Source organism: Wolffia australiana, chromosome 16, assembly GCF_029677425.1.
Source record: "Wolffia australiana isolate 7733 chromosome 16, ASM2967742v1".
Classification (NCBI taxonomy): domain Eukaryota; kingdom Viridiplantae; phylum Streptophyta; class Magnoliopsida; order Alismatales; family Araceae; genus Wolffia; species Wolffia australiana.
Window position 1 is genome coordinate 1920464 of NC_135850.1, and position 22124 is coordinate 1942587.

Here is a 22124-nt window from a genome sequence, read left to right on the forward strand (position 1 = left end):
TATATGATCTGTTGGATCACTATGTGGTTCCTCCCTCCCCATGTCGCCGGCTTCTGTTGGCCGACGGATGGGGATGACAATCGGGGATGACGAAGAATAAGTTTACCCCCTACCATTCAATCCCCAATAGAATGGGTGAACAGCCGTGATTAAGTCACAACCGTGGACCCATTCATTATGATGTACCCTCTTGTTGCCACATCATTAGTCACATCATCATTCCCATCAGTATGTTACACTCTGAATCACTATTCATGTGGCCTTGCAATCTGTCAATTATCTGAGCCAATCAGAATTTTGAAATAATAAAGAACGATGATTTAATAAAATGGAAATGATCTTGCCGTCTAATCTCCTTTAAAAAATTTGTATTGCCAAGATTATATCCAGTCACTTAATATGACCTGTTATGGCATAGGCTTTGAGCTCGGTGTGCTCAAAGACTAGTCATAATTTTTTTAAAATTCTTAATGCCGCGGCCTAATGGGCCACAATCCATTTTGTTGTTTGCCAGCCCGGCGCGGTGTGGAGCTAAAAACAATGTGTTAGATATTATCCCATATCAATGATCTAAAAAACTGAAACAAGTAAAAAAAATTTGACTAAAGATTCTATTTGAACAAATCAAATACTTTCCTCTTGCATGCATCTGCATCCATGCCATCTGGGGCTTTTTGGGCCTATGTGGGATCCTTGGGCTCTATTGTCAAATACCTAGGGGATGGTGCTTGCTGGCTCAGGGTGAGGTTCAGCGCTCTTGCGCTTGCCTGCATGCAACTAGCTTGAGTGCTGCCACAGTTGGTGCTTGGCTCCTCTAAAAATCCATTTTTTACTTTTTTCTTTACCATCATTCTTATAATAAAATTTTACATTGTAGATATTACTTGAATCGATAATGTGTTTGAATAAAACTAATTGTGCTTGTAACACATGTAATTAAATGGTGTTGTTTAATCATGATAACTTTGTTAAGTCCTGAATGGTTTTGATGAATTAAAATGAAGATAATATCAGTCAAATAATACAAAATATGCTTTTAAGATATAAAATTTCCATGCCGCATTTTGGCTTTATCACAAGGCAACATAGATAGGTATCACATGGATACAACTTCAAAATGTAGCATAAAGACAAATATTTAGATCTAATTGATAGAGAGGTGGATAATAGCCATTACTATATAAATATATCACATGGAGAGATATCCTCACAGTTCTGGAGTATGACATGGAGGGAGAGCGTCACAAATGTGGAGGATTACTTAACATAAAGAGAATTGAATCTACATTGATACTAAATCAGATCTATTGAGTATCACACACTTAAATTTGTCACCGTGGTTAACTATGATTCATCCTCATTATCCTTGTGTTCATTTTTTATCATTGCGAGGAAAATTCGTATTGGACATAAACTTACCCGATTGGTGGAAAGTCAAAATCATAGGTGTTCTATGTTAAGTCCATTAAAAAAAATAGACAAGGTCAACATAGGATATTTACTTGCCCTATTTATTCCTATTGGACTACCTTCTTATTTTAGTTTTTTTTCTCACCTCTCAGAGAGTATTGGAGGACTTAAAAAATCCATAGCCCAGAATCCCATGCTGGGATGTGGTGACCATATCCACAAACACACTATCATCGCAGCACATTTCCCTGAAAAGATATGGGGCACCCTCCTCAATGAATTAACCCGATGCATGTTATGCTCATATAGATTATGATAAAGATGAAGGAGATGGCTTTCGTAAATATCAATATGAGATTACAGATTAAGTGGTGTGGAATCTTCAACTATCTCCCATAACAAGTGGCTTCTTATGCAAAAAAACTCATTTCATCATCTCATTTACCATGATTGGAAAAATGTTCATATCCATTATGATGCATTCAAAGAACTTAGTGTTGTATTCTGATTGAAAGGCTGCAAGTTGCTAAAGAACTCAAACAGCGCTCCATCAAAGGTACTTGCTCATGTTGAAGGCCAAGAAGAACTTGTGAGGGTTAAGATCAATGATGATTTAAATGAGGGGTTATAGAGAAATGGGCATGCATGGGCTGAGCCATACAAACATGAATACACACTTCACAATCTTCACCCTCATATTTTATAGAAATCAAGAACCAAATACTTACAAAGTGGGAATAAAATGCCTGAAGCATTCAAGCTTGTGAAATCCATGATTACAGTCATTGATGGAAGAGAGCATATTCCATCATATGCTACATTTTCTGAAAGGTCTCTACATCCCTAAACATAAGCATAAATATATTAATTTGAATGAAACTTTTAGTTCCGTTTATTGAACCAAAATTTGGAGAAAAGAAGAGAACATAGATCCCCAATGATGACATGCATGTGGGATGAGATTTACTTGATTTCTGTTGGGCAAAAGAGCAAGAGACCAGTTCGAGAAAGGTTACATGAAGAAGGATAATGAGGAGAAATATGATGTTAAAAAGATTCATTTGCTTGTGAAATTCATTTGATTCAAATGATAAACATTGATGATTGATAATCTTTAATGATATCATTCAACCAAATTCCATTTTTATAATTATATGCATATGGTTAATCAAATCATGCACATCATGATTCATTTATACACATTCTTATATATATAAATCAACACACTAAATCTTGCTTTACATTGTTTTAAAAAACTCAATAAAATTTTATGCATTAAATAGCTAAAATTTTAAGGAATTTTCCCGAATATATTATTATCATATGATTTATGTCAACAAACTCTTTCCCTAAAGAGAACACACTGTCTGCCCTTACTGTATCAACACTACTAGCTATGTGATCAGTATAGTCACCTTATGAGTGAGAAGACAAGGCGATTCTTTCCAAATAGTTTGATTTCTTTCTTGAGTATCGTAGGAATAAGATTATTTGAACACATTTGAATATTTGTGACCATTGTATATGATCTCATCATAATTCACTTAATCGTATCATATATTTATGGACTCATTTATAAGCATCACATATGCATCAAATGAATATGATGCGTCTACCACTGAACGAGATATAGAATGTGCAACCAGTCTACTGGCCACAAACAAAAAGAAAAATGATGGAGCAAAATGTGATTGACTGTTTCATGATAATAATCTTTTTACTAATTGCCACTTTATATCACACAAATTTATACATTAATATCATGCGACTTTGATTTAAACTTTCATATTATTTCATTTAATATGTAGGTCATCATATCTTAAATGGTTAATTTCACGTGGGATTAATTTTATAACTTTCAGTTTTCTCACCATTTACTATAACCAACTCACATTGCCATAAAAATTTTTACATGAGCCACATGTTTCACAGCCTCTCAGTGACCAATGGTTGGTGCCTCTATGCATCTGGCATTTTCATGATTGGACACAATGACAATGAATTGGAAGTTAACTGAAGCAGATCAATTATGGGCATCAGAGATGCAGAGCTCAACGCATATATGTAAGTATTGTGGAGGAGAAGATACAGCTTTATGGCCTAGATCAAGTCATATAAGAGAAGAGGAAATTTAATACATGATGAAGAAGATAATATGGAAATACAAGGAAGAATGGTAAGTAATATAAAGAGCGAGACATGCTATTACCATTACTTATGTTTGTGATTTTATTTGTACTTTTGCAAATAGTTCACACATGTGATGATCAGATGAGCACCCAATCAGTAGACATCACTCAAGACACAAGTGAAGGACCATAGAAATCATCAGGGATGATAGAAGACATGTAATATGAATTCATTTGAATGTACGTTTCATAGTAGGGTATTTATTTGAATATCACTCATTTATGAATTTGATTGTGGAGGAGGTTGAATATAAATTCTGAGAAAATTATTTTTGAGAAATTGATGAAGAGATAATTATAAATATATTTTTGAAATATATTTTTCAATATTTTTAAAATGCATGAAAATTTATTTGGAAAATATTCTATGATAATTTGAAACATTGAGTAAAATATTTTAATTTATTAATCATGATTAGTGTTGTTAGCGGAAATACAAGTTGCATACCCTGCTCTCAAGCTCGAGCTTTAAATGTGAAAACATAACTTTAAGATCCTGCTGAGATGTAGACATAGTTGTTTGGTTCACAATGTGTGAATCTGTTCATGCCCGAACAGAAGATTAACAAATTCACACAGATCATCGCACACACCCAAGTGCGGTTCGAATTGTCCGATTTGTGTGAATTTTTTTTAATCCATTTTAAAGAATAAACATATGCTAATTATTATATTTGTGTTTACTCTTTAAAAACATATTTAAAAATATACAGATGCGAATTGTTACTTTGTAAGGTTTTGAACTTTCGAAGGGTGCTCTCCCTTGGTGGTTCCTCTCTTGCTTGGAAATTTCCTCTCCTCCCCAGTTCCTCGGCGGCTGAGCAATTTCCTTTCTTCCTCAGTTCCTTAGCATTTTCCTCTCTTCCCTCGGCGGTTCGGCGATTTTCTCTCTTCATTTTTCAAGAATCATCCAATCGAATTCCTTCAAGAATCACGGTAAGATATGACGGTAAGATATGAATCTTCTTTAATTTCCTTTTCAAAATTGAAAATAAATTAATCTTCATTTATTTTTCTTTTCTACTGCATTACCATCACTTAAATGATAAATGGGCCATGACTCCTAGTATCTATTATGTCCGTTTTCATCTAATGACATAGATATAGTTCCTTGACTGATGTATCACACTCATCATTTATTTAGACAATGAGTTTAAAGTATTTGTTATTATCATCCGTGTTTAATTAATTACTATAGTGCTGACTTTGTGCTTGACATTTTACAGGTAACTGGGTAAGGTGAAATGAGATTGGATTATTCTACAACAAAAACAATTATTTGATTATTCAATTTTTTATATATTTGTTTTTTTATTTTTATTATTCAATTTGTCAATTTTATTTTTTTGCCTTATTTATTTAATTGTACATATATTATATTTATTATGCTCTTATTTGAGCGATTCATTGAGAAATTATTTATCGCCTTAACTTAATCTTATTATTAGGATCATTTGAATAACTAAGATTATTTATTTAATAATGCATCCACACTTAGTAAGAAAAAAATACTAAACATTTTTTCCTAAGAATTTCTGAGAATTTGTGTGAGTTGTGCAAATTCTGTACAAATTTGTAGCAATTTGTGCGAATTTTACAAATTGTGCGAATTTTGTTCGAATTGTGCAAATTTTGTTCGAATTGTGTGAATTTTGTTTGAATTGTTCTAATTGTGCGAAAAGCTGTTATAATTTTTGCACAAAAAAAGAACAGAAGAAAGAACAAGGCCCTGTGTGGTTCTTTTGTGCGAATTTTTTGTTCCTTTCAAAAGAACAGAACAGAACAACCATGTCTACTGGGAGGCCAAGGGGGAGGACTTGTATAAGTCATACTCTTCTTACACATGATGACGGATATCACATAAAGATTTTGTATTTCTCCTGTAATCCTTTGGACTGTCTTATTATCGAGTGGGTTTAGCTAAGGGGGGCTCCACACATAGACATATCTAGCATGCATGTTATTAAGAAAGTATTATTATGCAATGATATAATGTATAGACATAAGCATAAGAATATGGCATAATCCAGAAATATCAAGGGTCATATAAAATGGTCGTGAAATGTGAATTCATTTGTATACTCCAAAGATAAATAAGCTTAACTTATAATAGCTTAAACCAAATGTGAACAAAAGGCCAAAAGTCCAAAAAATGTCACGTGTCCTCGAATAAATCATCATCAACCATCCTTCTTATTCTTTCTCTTTTCTGTGTCTCTCTCATCCATCTTGAAAATTCGGCAGCCATATCTTCTGGGCATCTCAAATTCTCTTTCAAACACTTTAATATTCTGCACCGAAAATCATCTGATGACGTTTCAGCCATTAATTTCAGCTGGCTCATGTTCTTCCTTCTCTTCTTTCTCCCTCTCATCCCTCCTGAAAATCTGGCAACCACATCTTCTGGGCATCTCAAATTCTCTTTCAATCACTCAACTCTCTTCTTACATCTGCATCAAAAATCATATGATGATGTCTCAGCCATGAATTTCCAGCTGGCTCATCTTATTCCTTTTCTCTTCTTTCTCTCTCTCTCTCTCATCCCTCTTGAAAATCTAACAACCACATCTTCTGGGCATCTCAAATTCTCTTTCAATCACTGAACTCTCTTCTCACATTCTGCACCAAAAATCATCTGAAAACACCCTAGAGACTTCCAACAGATGTCTCCATCTTCTTCTTTTCTCTTCTCTCTCTAAACGCTCTCGAAAATCTGGGAGCCACATCATCTGGGCATCTCAAATTCTCTTTCAAACACTCGTCTTTCTTCTCACACTCTGCACGAAAAATTTCATCTGAAAACACACCACCAACTCATCTCAGATGGCTCCATCTTCTCCCTTCCTCTCCACTCATTGAACCCATCAAACAACAAAGTCAACAACGATAACGTCCTCCGACAGAGAGCTCCAAACGGCGTCGGACGCCGTCAGCGCTTCCACGCCGGAGAAGACGGCGAGAGACGCGGCGGAGAAGCCACTCGCCCTCGCCGGGGAGAAGTTGTCGCCGAAGGTCACGTCAGGGAGGAGACGGAGGGGATGCAGAGACTGACGGCGTCGGGCGAGTGTTATCCTGAGAGCGGAGGAAGGCGATAAGGGGAGATTATCGCGGTCGATCTAGGCCGTCCAATCGACGGCGAAGGGGGAGTCGGAGAAGAGGGAAGAGCCGGTTTGGTTAACGAGGGAGAGGTGGGCGGGGTGGAGAGAGTAGAGGGCGAGGTCGGAAGTTGAGAGGAAGCGGCAGTGGAGGAGGTGGGTGAAGTTGAAGGGGCCTCGGCAACGGTGAATTGGGCCTGCGGCGAGGTGGAGGACGACGTCTATGGCGGACAAGGCGAGTAGTCCTTCGAGCCAGGCCGCCACGGCCTCCGGGTCTGCCCCTTCCTTCACCTGGAAGAGAACTACGTGCTCTATTGCTTGCACATCTGCCATCTCTCTCTCTCTCTCTTTGTGTCTCTCGGGCTTTCTCTCTTTATCAGACTCTCTCTCTCTCCCCCTTCCTTTATCGCTCTCTTTCTCTCAGTCTCTCTCTTCCTTCCCCTATCTCTCTTTCTCCCTCTTTTTCAGTCTATCGTTCCCTTTCTCTATCTCTCCCTCTCTCTCTTTTTGTGTCTCTATAGTCTCTCTCTCTCTTAATCTCTCTCTCGGTCTTTCTCTCTTTATCAGACTCTCTTTCTCTCTCCCTTCCTTTATTTCTCTCTTTCTCTCAGTCTCTCTCTTTCTCCCTCTTTTTCAGTCTGTCGTTCCCTTTATCTCTCTCTCCCTCTCTCTCTCTTTGTGTCTCTATAGTCTCTCTCTCTCTTAATCTCTCTCTCGGTCTTTCTCTCTTTATCAGACTCACTCTCTCTCTCTCTCCCTTCCTTTATCGCTCTCTTACTCTCAGTCTCTCTCTTCCTTCCCCTATGTCTCTCTTTCTCCCTCTTTTTCAGTCTCGCGTTTCCTTTCTCTATATATCTCTCTCTCTCTCTCTTTTTGTGTCTCTATAGTCTCTCTCTCTCTCTCTCTTAATCTCTCTCGGTCTTTCTCTCTTTATCAGACTCTCTCTCTCTCCGTTACTTTATCGCTCTCTTTCTCTCAGTCTCTTCCCTTTTCTGTCTCTATCGCTTCCTTCCTCTATATCTCTTTCTTAATCTCTCTCTCTCTCTCTCTCCCCTTTTCTCAGTCTCTCTCTTCTTTCCTCTATATCTCTCTCTCCTCTTTTCTTAGTCTCTCTCTCTTCCTTCCCCTATATATCTCTCTCCCTCTTTTTCAGTCTCTCGTTCCCTTTCTCTATCTCTCTCTCCCTCTCTCTCCCTTTATCGCTCTCTTTCTCTCAGTCTCTCTCTTCCTTCCCTTGTATATCTCTCCCCCTCTCTCTTTTTCAGTCTCTCGTTCCCTTTCTCTATCTCTCTCAACCCTTTTCTTAGTCTCTCTCTCTCTCTCGTCTTTCCTCTATATCTCTCTCTCCCCTTTTCTTAGTCTCTCTCTCCCCCCTTTTCTTAGTCTCTCTCTCTCTCATCTTTCCTCCATATATCTCTCTCCTCTTTTCTCAGTTCTCTATTTATATCTCTATCCCTCTTTTTAAGTCTCTCTCTCTCCCTTCCTCTCTCTCTCTGTTAATATCTCTCCCTCTTTTTGTCTCTCTCCCTTCCTCTCTCTCTCTCTGTTAATATCTCTCCCTCTTTTTGTCTCTCTCCCTTCCTCTCTCTCTCTCTGTTAATATCTCTCCCTCCTTTTGTCTCTCTCCCTTCCTCTCTCTCTCTCTGTTAATATCTCTCTCTCCCTCTTTTTAAGTCTCTCTCTCTCTCTCCCATTCTCTATCACTCTTTCTCTCTCTATCCTTGCACTATCTCTTTCTCTCTCCCTTTCTATGTTTCTCATTCGCTAACTCTGACTCTTGTCTTACTCTCTCTGTTATGAGTCATCTCTTATGAGTTATCCACTATCTATGGCAGGCCGAAGGATGACCAAGCAAAATATCTCGGACGGATGACGGGACGGTACCACTCATAAAAGAAAGACGACCACTACTCAACCATAATTCTACTTAAAATATAATAAAACGATTTTAAACGACAGCAGAAAAATCGCAACGAGGATGATTTTATTTAAAATCCCGACGAAATGACGTTATAATGTGACGTCATATGGGGCCCACGACCTGGTCAGTTAAATGAAGTAGATGAACTGCTCTAGAGAGTGAAACGAAAATCTCTTTCTCTCTCTAGACCGTCTCCAGAATCGCAGCGGGCGGAATCAGCCATCCGGCCGTGGAGAAGATCGAAATCGATGAATATGGCCGGATTTTGCGAGGTATGATTCCCTGTTTGATCTATAATCCTTGGTTTGGAGCCGAGTTTTTCGGAGAAATGCGGTTTTTTTCACTTCGCGGGGCTCGATCGAGATTTACTTTCACTTCACCAGTCCGTTTAATCTGCGATGGTTTCGCGAATTCTTGTGCCGATTGCGCCATCACGTTCGATGTTCTCGCGGAATGCCTCCTTCCGGTTTTCTCCCCGTTCCAAACGGATCAAATTAGGGTTTCCGCGGATGTCTGTTCGAGCCTGATGAAGACGCCTGGATTCTACTAGATATGATCACTACGAGGCGGAAAATGTAAGATCCCTAAGTAAGCCGCGTTATCTGTTTCCGTTTCGCGATTTTTGCGATCGATTGCTCAATCGCGATCCGTTCTCTTCCCAAATTGAGCGAATTAGGGTTTCTACGGATGATCATCGATCCCGAACAATGTAAAGCTATTCCATCTCGAATCTGTACCCAACTTCGTGAATTTGGCGTCGTTCTTGTTTGAAAAAGCTGGGGAATTAGGTGTTTTTTGGATGCCATCTTGCAGACCGCGCTCTGAGAGTGGGCGGGAGATGGAGGGGGACGGTGCGGTGGCCGGGCTGGGCAACGGAAGCGGCAGCGCTCAGGTAGACGGGAAGGTTCTTCAGGCGTTTCAGAAGATCTTCGTGCAGGTACAAAACATTCTAGACCAGAATCGGCTACTGATCAACGAGATCAATCAGAACCACGAGTCCAAGATCCCTGATAATCTCACAAGAAACGTGGGCCTGATCCGGGAGCTCAACAACAACATCCGCCGCGTCGTCGACCTCTACGCCGATCTCTCCTCCTCCCTCTCCAAGTCTGTCGAGACCTCGTCCGATGGCGTCTCCGGCGGCCGCTCCGCCGGCAAGCGAGACCGTGCCGCCTGAGGAGAAGAGATCCTCCCGGATTATGTAGCCAGCCGTCTTCGCCAATAATTCCACCAAATTCGCCTGCAATTTTGTCATGGGCTTCCTCTCATCAGGTGATATCTGGGGAAGGTCACGGTCTGGCCGAAGTTCGGCTTCAGCAGTACATATTTTCTTGATAGGTCATGGTTTCGGTTTCAATATTGTCTAAGATTTAACATTGACTTTGACATTGACTAGTCAACCTGACCGGAGCAAGACCAGACCAACACTGAGATCAGACTGTGGTCACGGTTTTGTTTCTAAGATTTAGCATTGACTTTGACATTGCTGACCAGAGCAAGTCCAGACCAACACTGAGATCCGACTGTGGTCACGGTTTTGTTTCTACGATTTAACATTGACTTTGACATTGACTAGTCAACCTGACCAGAGCAAGACCAGACCAACACTGGGATCAGACTGTGTTCGCCGTTTTGTTTCTAAGATTTAGCATTGACTTTGACATTGACTAGTCAACCTGACCGGAGCAAGACCAGACCAACACTGAGATCAGACTGTGGTCATGGTTTTGTTTCTAAGATTTCACATTGACTTTGACATTGACTAGTCAACCTGACCGGAGCAAGACCAGAGCAACCCAGACCAACACTGAAGATCAGACTGTGGTCACAGTTTTGTTTCTAAGATTTAACATTGACTTTGACATTGACTAGTCAACTTGACTGGAGCAAGACCAGACCAAGACTGAGATCAGACTGAGGTCACGGTTTTGGTTTTTTGGATATTTTCTAAGATTTAACATTGACTTTGACATTGACTAGTCAACCTGACTGGAGCAAGACCAGACCAAGACTGAGATCAGGCTGAGATCTAGGTTTAGATTTTTGCTAAAAGCAGACCAAGACTTGACCGTGACCTTCCCTCGTGATATTAGCATAATTGCCTCCACCTAGTCATCAGCCTTCTTTGTTTTATAACTTAATTATTTCTGCATGGGTGAATGTTGGATCTGGTTGATTGAATCAACTACTACTGTGTCCAATCCCCTACTAGAGTAAGAGATTATTCTATATCATAATTTTAGTTGGTACCAGAAAGATGTTGGTGTCAGTGGGTAAGGATGGCCGCAGCGCGTAGTGTGGTGCAGAAATTCGCCCCAAGTGGGTAAGTTTCAGACTGCCCAGATTCCTGCAGCATTATTGGGCGCGGTTGCCCCCACATGAGAGCACCCACTGATGAGCTTAATTTACTAAATTTAAAGCCAAAAAATTATGTTTGACACGGAATCAAACTTGCAATTGACTCATCTACATGAGTCATACACTTTTCCCTTGTTTTTATAAAATAGCTATCCAAGACTGCCTTTCTTTTTGCACCCCGAGGCAGGGCGAATGCTGTCAAGGCTGGGAGTGGGCAGTTCAAAAATTCAAACCGCACTGGGCAATATCCATGCACCCATCCTTTCCAGTGAGATCCCAGCACATATGGAGGTGCAGATTATTATATAATACAGCTCTCAAAGGAATTATTAAGGTAGCAGAACACCCATTTGACTTCTTTCTATAAAAAATAGGGTCTGATATTGAGACATGGAAGGTATTTGGAGAGGGTGTATGATGGCAGGTGGAAGAAAAGAAAAGATGAGATCAGCGGTTGAGAGTGACAGATAACACGGCAGAAAGAACTATCCAGGCTAAGAGAAAGTACCCAACCAGCCTTGTAGGTTCTACATCTTCAGGTGCCTGAAAACACAGATTCAAGTGAGATGATGATGATGATGATGATGATGATGATGATGATGATGATGATGATGATGATGATGATGATGATGATGATGATGATGATGATGATGATGATGATGATGATGATGATGATGATGATGATGATGATGATGATGATGATGATGATGATGATGATGATGATGATGATGATGATGATGATGATGATGATGATGATGATGATGATGATGATGATGATGATGATGATGATGATGATGATGATGATGATGATGATGATGATGATGATGATGATGATGATGATGATGATGATGATGATGATGATGATGATGATGATGATGATGATGATGATGATGATGATGATGATGATGATGATGATGATGATGATGATGATGATGATGATGATGATGATGATGATGATGGCATTCAAAAGATCATGCCAAATTCAATTAAAGAACTTCGCTTATGCCAGAAATGCCATTCCCTCACCCCTAAAGTTAGAGAGACTCTACCAATGAGAACCACAATCCCAAAGGTTGTTTCATCAGATAGTGATGAAGATGAAGGTAATGATAGTGATAATGAAGATAGATGTAGATAGAAAAATGAGGATAGTGATAATGAAGATAGGGATAGGTATAATAATAATGATAGTGATGAAAATAATGTGGGTAATGATAGTGATAATGAAAATAGAGATAGATATAATAATAATGATAGTGATGAAGATAATGAGGGTCATGATTGTGATAATGAAGATAGAGATAGATATAATAACAATAATGTTGATATTCTTAATAAGAACAAGCCCATTGAAAAGGAAAGCCGATAAGAACCTGAACACAACGGTTGCTGCTTCAGAAATTTATAAAGAAGATCAGGACGACAATTACGCCTGGAGGATGATTATGATGAAATGTCGGAAGACTTAGGAAACAAAGTTATGATAATGATGATGATGATGGTGATAGAGATGGTTATCCTCGCCAGCTTTTGGGAAACAAAGAGGGGATGATAATGATGGTGGTTTCCTCTATAAATGGGGATGTGTGACGAAATAGAAAGCTAATAAACCCTAGCTCAATGCTTGCAGGTTCAGAAGATTACAATGAAGATGATGGCTATGAAGACGATGATAGTAATTACAATGGTACATGATCATTAATTGGTTTTGATAGATCATGGCCACGAAATGAAAAAAAACGAGTACATTTTACGATGGTAAATGATCATTAGTTGGTTTTGACAGATCATGGCCACGAAATGAACAAAAATAGCACATTTTACGATGGTAAACGATCATTAGTTGGTTTTGACAGATTATGGCCACGAAATGAAAAAAAAAGAGTACATTTTACGATGGTAAATGATCATTAGTTGGTTTTGACAGATCATGGCCACGAAATGAAAAAAAATAGCACATTTTACGATGATAAATGATCATTAGTTGGTTTTGACAGATCATGGCCACGAAATGAAAAAAAATAGCACATTTTACGATGATAAATGATCATTAGTTGGTTTTGACAGATCATGGCCACGAAATGAAAAAAAATAGCACATTTTACGATGATAAATGATCATTAGTTGGTTTTGACAGATCATGGCCACGAAATGAAAAAAAATAGTACATTTCACTTCTGCAAACGTCAAAATACTTTGGAGACAAAGAGATTGATATTAGAAATCCAAAACCAGATGAAATCGGATCAATCACCTGCGGTGGAGCAGGCTCAGTCGGAACCTGTGTGATGTCAGTCTCAAAAGGCCAGACGTATCTTTCTGGATTTTCGCTTCGTGTAAGACTCCAGTCATATAATCTTCTCTCTTCCTCCGACGACAAGATGGCATACGACTCCTATCATCAAGATCATCACAAAATTTAACTCACATAAGCAACAAAATCAACCGCAGTTTTGCGATTATTAAGTCTCCGGATAAAACCTTCAACTGATCCATTTTCTCATTGGCCAATTCATCTTCCAATCCTTGGCGCATCAGTTCTTCGCACTTGCTCTCGTAAGCAATTGTGACCTAAATTCAAGATCAGGTTCGCGCAGTCAGCTCAAAAGCGGCGAGCGTTTTCAAATTCGCAACCGCATTAATTCCAAACGATTGAAGCACATAGAAAACTGATAAAATGAAGATTTCGCACCGCTTCATACGAAGTTCCCCGAGGAATTCCGAGCCTAGCGTAGTGGTCGACGGTGGTGATGGCTGCACTCTAAGAAGAAAAACTAGTAAAAGAAAAAAAAAACTAGAAATCTACACAATCTCCATGCAAGGGACTGTATCGACAGATCCATACCGATCCCTCGGAGAGCCTTCTGGACGTTATCGGCGGAGATCAAGGACGACGGAAGCCTGAAAGTCTCAACGGCGCTTTCCAGAGTAGGATCCGCAGTGGCCGATCCGCCACCGTTGTTCACCGCGTCGGCTTCATCTCCGGCCACAGCGCGGCGTCGAATCGCGATTCTTCCGATCTTCGTAGAGATTCTTCGAGAAGAAGGAAGACGGCATCGCGAAATCCCCCCGGCCGGGGAGTGAATCGCGAGAATCGCCATGATCGACTCTCGAGCGAGCTTCTGCTGTTCATCCCTCTTCTTCGAGCCGGTATTTATACGGAACGCGGTACTGAAGATAAGGGTTGGCTGGTTTATAAACGTCCGTGGAAAACGGAACGGGACGTGGGACGAGACGGATGACGGGTATTAGTCCGTCAACGAGCCTTGGCTGGTATAAATACCAGACGAGCTTCGAGAGTTTGTTATTTGTTGGATGGAGAGGGGGGGAAGGCGCGGCGATGGAGAGGCGGCGACGAGTTCGCGATCGCCGCCGGCGAGAAGATTTCCGGCGGCGGCGCAGCCGGAGATTATGCGCGCTGCGGAGAAGGACGAGCAGTACGCGGCCTACCTCCACGATGCCTGCCGCGACGCGTTTCGTCATCTATTCGGTGATGTTCTGCTTGATTTTGGTTTAATTTGGTTTAATTTTGGTTTAATTTCGGAATTTTGCTCTGTTTTTCCTTGATCTGATGACGGAGAACTCTTCTGTGAAGGTACCAGGGCCGCCGTAACCTATCAGAGTGAGGTGAGAATCTCTTTTCCTCTCAATTTTCATTCGGCTTTCAGTTTGCTACCTCTTTAGTTTCCTTATAAGTTTGAATTTAGTCGAAGGATTTCATTATGTTGAGATTACGGTGTTGTTTCTCTGTACTGGCCGTATTTTGGTGGGAAATTTCGGCTCAATTTGTGGCCGTCGATGCTTTAGCTCTCCTCTCACTGATGGAGTTTCCATGATAGAATGATTACCTTCTGCTTTACTGTTTTGGTGTAGTCCTCGACTGTTGAGATTACGGTGTCGGTTCTCTGTACCGGCCGTATTTTGGTAGAAAATTTCGGCTCAATTATATGGTCGTCGATAATTTAGCTCTCTTCTCACTAATGGAGTTTTCATGATAGGATAGTTACCTTCCGCTGTATTTTTTTGGTGTAGTCCTTTATTATTTTCATTATTTTGTAATCATTCGTCGAAGCATCTTCTCATGTTGCCTGTACAATTTTCTGCCGTATAATCATGCAGATGAAGCTTCTTGGTCAAATGCTCTACTACCTGTTAACCACTGGATCAGGGCAGCAGACTTTGGGAGAGGAGTATTGTGACGTTGTCCAGGTGTGTGCCAATTTATCTTTCATCCAATGACCATGAAATCCAATGATCCCACAGTCTCGCTGCAAGACTTTGATTTCGATGTATTGTCACTATTAAGTTTCAAATTAATCCGTGGACCAGAGAGTGAGAGAGAGATTTTTTTCATAGAGGCCAAAACCTTCACCTTAAGCATCTTTTCACCAAAATTAACTTGTGAATTTTGTGGCATGTGATGAAGTCTGCACATTCGAAATGATTTATGTCACTTCTTTTACACATTCTAAATAAGTGACTTAAAAGGAATTTAAATGGAGTGTGTTATTTATAGTAATGTGGCCCACTAATACAAAAAAGAGGGCTATGAAGAAATAAAAGAGACGGGAGTGGGCCGTTTATGACCCATGACCCACTTACAATAGAAATAATACCACCCAGATAAATTGGCAAAAACTACCAATAATGTTTAGATGACTCTTTCGAAAGAGTGCTTTTGTGGGCCCTTTGTGAGCGTATCTGCACAATGCTGTAAAGTTTTATGTACACTATACAAATGAGTCCGTTTTCTATTCCCTCACGCAAAATTGGAAAGTAATTCCTGTGGGTCTAATACGACCATCTCAAGACGGTTCATGGTCCAGGCTAATTGCTGATTATATGTCGCACAGTAGTTGGATTGGTTAGATGCATTTGTTTTTTAGATTATCCTTGTACTTCATCCACCCATTGCGCTTTCTAAATGGCTAGAACAAGTGATCCGAAAATTAACTGCTCCCTGGATTTAGTAACCAAACATTTTTTCTTGTAATAAAAGTTCATCGATTTCCCTCCAAAGAAAGTGCAGTGACATGTCGTTCCCGTGTGATCAACTCTTGATCGCGCATAGTCTGTATTAGTGTTAGTTTATACGGGGTTGCATGGCATGTGAGCATGATATCATGTTCGATGGTGTCTTGAGTGTGTTGAGAATATAATGAATAGCCATATTTTGGCAAGGCATAAAATTTCTCAGTAATTTTCCAGGATAAGTACCTCTGAGTGATTAAGAGAAATAAAGGAGTCTTCAACTAGATATTGGTTAGTGGCAACGGTCTATGGACACACCACAAGTACCACTGTCATTTTATATTTTTATCTAAGTTGGTTCTGAATTGGTTGCAGTTGGTGAACACAGCATCAAGCAGTAGGCCATTTGTATTGTAATGTTGTGACCGTCAGATCCAGAGGAGAACTGATCTGCTTTTAGGCCTAAGCATTGTTTCATTCACCCATGTTCTAAATAGCTAATCCCCTCTGTAATTGATGACTAAATTTGTTCTCTTTAAAGTTACTGTTACTTGTGATGACAATTTCATCTCCATTAACGTTAGACCCTTCAAGTGTTTACATTACATAGTGTATGCATCATTGTGCCTTTTACATCCAATTATTGATTTGTCAACAACACTGCACTTTTCTTTGGCACGACCTTCCTTCTTACTATCCATGAACTTGCATACTGTGAAGACCCCAATTACCTATTTAAGATGCAGGGAGAAACTTAAGTAGCATGTGTTTCTCTCGTAAGTGAAGACTGTCCAACAATTTGTTCTAAAAATATGCGTTATGGGCCCAACAGAAAAGATTCGGAATTATGAATCCGGGACGCTGAACTTTTTTCACAAAGCTGAAATTTGAATCTGATGGATGGAGCATTTTCTGCTCTCTTGATTCTGCCTGCTTTCCGTAATATAACAATTCGAATATAACAATTCTCGGTTCGATGAATTGTAATATTCGAATATGAAAATGTAGTTTGTAGCAACAGGAATGGGAAATGGCTAGACTGGAGATGATCACGACGGCTCTCCCCTCGGTCGAGCTCCTTCTTGATCGTGGCGGTCCTCCTCAGCGGTTGGACTCCTCCCTCCAGGTCGTCGGTGGGGCAGCGCTCTTGCGACTCCTCCCCTGGGAAGCGAGATAGCTTCTTGCACAAGAAAAACAGAATGTCCCCCCAGCTGGTGTCCCCCCCTTTATTTATATAACTAAGTGGAGTCAGTTACGCTGGTCAACTGCCCGTTGACCAGATCTGAGCTTCCTCCTTCTGTATTTCCTCGAATAGCGTCTATCAGAGTTATATCAGCAATAACTTCTTCTTGAGGCGGCTGCCCGTTGACCAGATCTGAGCTTCCTCCTTCTGTATGTCCTCGAATAGCGTCTATCAGAGTTACATCAGCAATAACTTCTTCTTGAGGCGGCTCTCTTTTACGATGCAGTGATTGCCTTTTAAAAGGCTCAATTTTTAAGGTTTAGCAACTTCAACAAATTTCTCGGAGGCTATAATGGTCAATGTCACAAAAACTCAAGTTACCCATTTTTATAAACAATGACAGACTGATTTACACATACTTTTTATGAGCAAGTCAAAAAAATTGATTCATCATCTCTCCTAAAGTATCTTTCAAAAGGAAAAATCATCTCTCCTAAAGTGTTAGCTGTGCAGTACATCCCAACTTTGATGGTGTCATGGCATTTTTATCCGTCACTAACACCATAGCTGGGGATCCGCACATGGAGAATGGTTCTCTTGTCTATGGTTTTTCAAACTGACCGATTGTTGTAATAACATCTGGTTTCTCATTTCAGGTTGCCGGCCAACATTCACAACCTCCAACTCCAGCAAAGCGGACTTTATTCATCATATATCAAAGTGCGATTCCTTACCTTGCAGAAAGAATAAGGTTCTTATTTAGCATATAAGTTGGGTTCTTTCTCTTTAATCGATTATTTGCATCTACTTGGAAGTAATGTTCGAATTAAAACTTTTCGTACAGCACAAGGATGGCAGCTAGAGGGGCCCTCTTGGCGGAATCACAGTCAGATGAGCCCTTTGGAAGTAGCCATTTGGAAATAAACCAAATTCAAACTTCTCATAGCCCTGAAGATAATCATCCGTCTTCCTCTGTTGCCTTTGCTCCTTTAAAACTGTTTGCAAAGTTGAGTGCAAAGATGAGGGCGAAGTTCTGTGAAGTCTGGTTATGGACCTTGCAGAAGTGGCCTGCGGTACGGAGCCATCTTTCAGTTTCTTTTAAATCGTTATGAGTTGTGATGGTTCGTTCACTTGACACTCATCAAAAACCAAATAGGAGGCTGATGCTTAAAGGGAGTAAAACTATATAAATCACACTGTTGTGAAATTTTTCTCATCCTTATTCAAAGCGACAACTTTTCTAGTTATCTTTCTAGTATTGAAGAAGTTAGTGTATCTTAAACTATCCAGTTTATTCATTCAAGTTTTAAATTATGTTTTCATTAAATTCTCATTTTAACTATTTGCCTTTGGGGGGCGTTTTTTTTAGGCCCTTCCATACATTCGAGAAATCCTCCAAATAGTTCTTCGCACCAACCTAATGTTTTTCTACTTTGAAGGTGATTCCACTTCTACCTCCTCTGTGCTGAGTAATTATTTTTCACCTTATGCCTTTGCTTTCCTGCTTAATGGGAATCCATACGCCAGCTTCTTGCATACTTCACTGCAGAATAGTTCGGTGTTGAATTTGTTCAACTCCATTGAGGAGTTAGAATGCAGAGGCAAAGGAAGGACAGAGAGAGTCGGTAGGAGGAACGTGGCTGCCCTGGGAGTCGTGCGTTGACAATGAAACTAAACTCTATTAACTAGAGGATGCCCAACTCTTATTTAGGAATCAGAATCATACAAGAAAAAATAATATTTCGTACAAAATTTACACTTGGAAGAATCATTGTGTTTTATTATTTTTAGAATCATTGTACTTCTTTTAGCTAAATTTTGATTTGGCTAATTTACTAGCTCGATACATGGTCTATGTAGGATTTTCTCTTTCTCAAAATTCGTGCATGTTCTCTAAGTGTGGTATAATCCAGCAAGTATCCAGAGCAACACGCTAAAATATATTTGTTAGTGATAGACTATCCCTCATGGGCTAATGGGCCCTATTCTATAAGCCCATTAGCCCTATTATCCTCTCTCCCTCTTAGGGTACATATACCCTTACATATACTCTGTTCAAGTTATGTCATTATCTTCTTCTTCTCTTCCCCAACAATATTTTTTTTGATTTTAAGGTCTCTATTATCATATGTCAAAACGGGCAGCTGGGATTCGTTATGTTTTTATTGGCAAGCCACTAAATCAAAGGCCAAGGTATCTGATCATCCTCAGCCTTTTAGTTTCAACGTTCTGCAATATAGTCATCTGATTTGAATTATGCATGGTTTATTTTAATGATTTTAATCTGTGTTACACGCTGCATACAGATACCAAATCTTGGGCGTCTTTCTTTTAATTCAGCTGTGCATTCTTGGCGTCAAAGGTTTGCGCCAGAGCAACTTGGCTTCTATTGCAAGTTCATTGCATCAGGCTTCTCTGGAGGGTCGTCAATACTCAACAGGTACTGTAGTTAAAATCAGTGTGGAATATCTCATGCTTCGTCTTTTTTTGTGAACGGTTCTACAAGGTAGGGGATAATAAAAATGTAGACAAAGGGTATCTTGGCTAAATATACAAAAGAGTTGATGACTGTGGAATCTATCTTTTTTCCTTTTCTGATGTTGAGCAGTGCAAGTTGGGCTTGCAATCTCGATCTTGCATATTCTTCTATCTGATATTTTTGGGTTGAGGTTTTCATGAGTTGTTAAACGTGATCCCATGTGGGGGGGGGCGGAAGGAAGGCTGTAACTAGTAATAACAGAAGGAGATTTAGGGAAGTTCACGACAACGGTTGAAACACGAAATACAGACAATGAATGTCGATTCTCTCATGCTTCTTTATTTACTGTTCAATTGTGACAGTTGCTCTTGAACTTTTCGGGCGTTTAAACTGCTCTGTTAAGTGTTAAATCAGAGGAGGGCTAGTGAATGATTCAACAGAGAAAGGGACTAGAGAAGTACAAAAAAAAAAGAAGAATAAATTTTTTTTGATTGAAAAAGAGGGAAGATCATCCTAAATCGATGATCAGCCTGAAATTAGTAAAAACAAGAGTAATTTGGGAAATTAAGGGATCAGTTTAGATTCCTATTTACTTTAGGATAAGGAAACAGAGAAGGAATTCTAGAAACTCGATGGGCTTTCGGAGAAGAGCCCAGGAGTTGACGAAGACACAACAAAATTCATGGAGGAAGAATCTTCCTGACCCTTTAACTAGGGATAGGACGCCAAAATTAAAAAAGTGCAATATTCCTATTTAAACAGGAATAGAGTAAACCCTAGGATTACCCTTCAGAACTCTGCAGTCATGAGCACCTTCTGGGGTCTTCCTTTGGTACCCTCCTCTTTCTAATGTGTGGAGTGCCTTTGCAGGTGGGGGACTTCCGATTGTAAATGAAGACGGTGTCCCAATCGCGAGTAATGGCAAGGGTGGCTGGGATACTGAGCCTCTCGTTGCTTCAAAAGTACACAATCTTCCATTTCTGTAAAGATCTTTTATCGAGTTTTAGACGACACTCATGGTTTGAGTCCATCTTGTTTATCTCTCTAGGCCCAAGTACCAGTCGGTCCGAGCAAATGTACGCTCTGCCTCAGTTCTCGTCAACACCCGACAGCCACATCATGTGGACACGTATTCTGCTGGTATAAACCATACCAAAATATGTCATGTCGATCTATCCTTCCATCCATCTATTCATCTAATTAATCTGTGTTTTAGGAACTGCATCATGGAGTGGTGCAATGAGAAGCCAGAATGTCCTCTTTGTCGGTCGCCGATCAATCATTCAACCCTGGTGTGCATTTATCATTCTGATTTCTAGGAATATAGTGTCCATCTGCCTTGGGTGTTACCATTGGTAAGATACCTCCTGATCTTTGGGAATTCAATTTTTATGTTTATTTTCATCTTATATTTCACAGTTTCCAAAGTGACCTATAATGTAAAATATCCATCGTTGTTAATGGAACCCGAATTAGCTGACTTGGATTTATCTGCGTTTGTATGTTTACTTCAGATTTCTAGATGGTATATAGTTGCTGTTGTTTTGTCTAAATTTTTTTTAATTCCTGAAAATGTTCTGGAAAAATATTTGATGAAAATCCTGGTCCTTGTTCCATGCCCAAAAAAACATAGGAGTGAGTATTTTCTGAGTCATACTGGATCGTGGCAATTAAGCTTTTTCGGGATTGGAGGGGGGATGACAAAGGATAATTGACGACAGTCGTTACCCTTCAAGAGGGCTTGGTTGCACCTGTAGAGTGAAAGAAAGGACGAGAATTACGACCTGTAAAGAAGGAGATTCGAGCAGAGATGTCTTACGAACTGGGTTCTGACGAGACCAGTTGGCGAGTGTTCAAGTGGATACGTAATTGGGGTATCTTCTCTTTGTTTCATGTGAGCACTTGAAAGAAAGAGAAGATATAGCACTGTGAATACTGTCTGAGCTGCAAGAGGGACGTTATATATTTTTGATATCATGTAGTGGGTAACTGGAAAATTTATGGGCCAGTTTCTTTGCAGAGAGACCCCATATATGCACTTTCTCTCTTGTATTGAGCTTGGATAAACATTGAAAGAAACAGTTTGATAAATAAAATCACATTGTGCCAAAAGCCATCATATTTACAAAATTGAGATGATCTAGAGAGGCAAACATTTTTGGATATATGAGACATTTTTTACTAAATCTTTATTGAAATTTCCTAAGCACACTATTTATATATTTAGTATCCACACTAACTTTCTTGTAACGAGATCCAGTTAGAGGGAAAATATAGGATTGAATAAGGTAGCTTATTCACTACTAGCCATGGTTTGAGTGTTTAATCACTTGGGGATTGACGAAGATGCAAGAGAGAAGTCTTCTATATTTTTGATCTGGTGAGAGTATGGACATGCTAAAATGTGGCATACACAAGCCAATTGCAGCAGAGGTAAAAAAGTCGTATCTGCTGAACTGTGGATAGGACTTGATGTGTCACATGGCAATCAATTGAGCCAGACATATATATAATCATG

The 22124-nt window shown here is 39.7% G+C and overlaps 4 protein-coding genes across 5 annotated transcripts; 2 read left to right on the top strand and 2 right to left on the bottom strand.

The window, feature by feature from the left end:
• Positions 1 to 6463: 6463 nt before the first annotated feature.
• On the bottom strand, positions 6464 to 7027 carry LOC144713955 (stress-response A/B barrel domain-containing protein UP3-like). Its single transcript, XM_078588696.1, has 2 exons — positions 6779 to 7027; positions 6464 to 6715 (listed from the first exon to the last, which is right to left on the bottom strand). The coding sequence occupies exons 1-2, from the start codon at positions 7025 to 7027 to the stop codon at positions 6464 to 6466; spliced, it is 501 nt and encodes a 166-aa protein (XP_078444822.1).
• A 1715-nt stretch (positions 7028 to 8742) lies between these two features.
• ELF4-L3 (ELF4-like 3) lies at positions 8743 to 9972 on the top strand. Its single transcript, XM_078588563.1, has 2 exons — positions 8743 to 8887; positions 9429 to 9972. The coding sequence occupies exon 2, from the start codon at positions 9454 to 9456 to the stop codon at positions 9790 to 9792; it is 339 nt and encodes a 112-aa protein (XP_078444689.1). The 5' UTR covers positions 8743 to 8887; positions 9429 to 9453; the 3' UTR covers positions 9793 to 9972.
• Positions 9973 to 11299: 1327 nt separating this feature from the next.
• On the bottom strand, positions 11300 to 14114 carry NDHU (Chaperone DnaJ-domain superfamily protein). The gene is made up of 5 exons (XM_078588562.1): positions 13819 to 14114; positions 13666 to 13727; positions 13455 to 13544; positions 13228 to 13368; positions 11300 to 11516 (listed from the first exon to the last, which is right to left on the bottom strand). The coding sequence occupies exons 1-5, from the start codon at positions 14072 to 14074 to the stop codon at positions 11421 to 11423; spliced, it is 645 nt and encodes a 214-aa protein (XP_078444688.1). The 5' UTR covers positions 14075 to 14114; the 3' UTR covers positions 11300 to 11420.
• A 155-nt stretch (positions 14115 to 14269) lies between these two features.
• PEX10 (peroxin 10) lies at positions 14270 to 21698 on the top strand. 2 transcript variants are annotated; one of them, XM_078588561.1, is made up of 12 exons: positions 14270 to 14463; positions 14569 to 14600; positions 15093 to 15182; positions 17784 to 17878; positions 17972 to 18200; positions 18497 to 18566; positions 19242 to 19320; positions 19434 to 19567; positions 20477 to 20568; positions 20655 to 20746; positions 20823 to 20961; positions 21240 to 21698. In XM_078588561.1, exons 1-11 carry the CDS (start codon positions 14289 to 14291, stop codon positions 20923 to 20925), a joined length of 1191 nt encoding a protein of 396 aa, XP_078444687.1. In that variant the 5' UTR covers positions 14270 to 14288; the 3' UTR covers positions 20926 to 20961; positions 21240 to 21698. The 2 variants fall into 2 exon arrangements, with proteins under 2 accessions (XP_078444687.1, XP_078444686.1); XM_078588560.1 differs by lacking the exon at positions 21240 to 21698 and having other exon boundaries at positions 14271 to 14463; positions 20823 to 21096.
• The last annotated feature ends 426 nt before the right edge of the window (positions 21699 to 22124 follow it).

Excerpts from the sequence above, each read along its gene's own strand:
- LOC144713955 (XM_078588696.1), bottom strand. The coding sequence starts at position 7,027 with ATGGCAGATGTGCAAGCAATAGAGCACGTAGTTCTCTTCCAGGTGAAG. Across the intron at positions 6,716-6,778 it reads ACCCCGCCCACCTCTCCCTC|ATCGACCGCGATAATCTCCC; the intron begins GTTAACCAAACC and ends TGGACGGCCTAG.
- ELF4-L3 (XM_078588563.1), top strand. The coding sequence starts at position 9,454 with ATGGAGGGGGACGGTGCGGTGGCCGGGCTGGGCAACGGAAGCGGCAGC.
- NDHU (XM_078588562.1), bottom strand. The coding sequence starts at position 14,074 with ATGGCGATTCTCGCGATTCACTCCCCGGCCGGGGGGATTTCGCGATGC. Across the intron at positions 13,545-13,665 it reads GGGGAACTTCGTATGAAGCG|GTCACAATTGCTTACGAGAG; the intron begins GTGCGAAATCTT and ends TCTTGAATTTAG. Across the intron at positions 13,369-13,454 it reads AGAAAATGGATCAGTTGAAG|GAGTCGTATGCCATCTTGTC; the intron begins GTTTTATCCGGA and ends TCTTGATGATAG.
- PEX10 (XM_078588561.1), top strand. The coding sequence starts at position 14,289 with ATGGAGAGGGGGGGAAGGCGCGGCGATGGAGAGGCGGCGACGAGTTCG. Across the intron at positions 15,183-17,783 it reads AGTATTGTGACGTTGTCCAG|GTTGCCGGCCAACATTCACA; the intron begins GTGTGTGCCAAT and ends TTCTCATTTCAG. Across the intron at positions 18,201-18,496 it reads CCTTGCAGAAGTGGCCTGCG|GCCCTTCCATACATTCGAGA; the intron begins GTACGGAGCCAT and ends CGTTTTTTTTAG.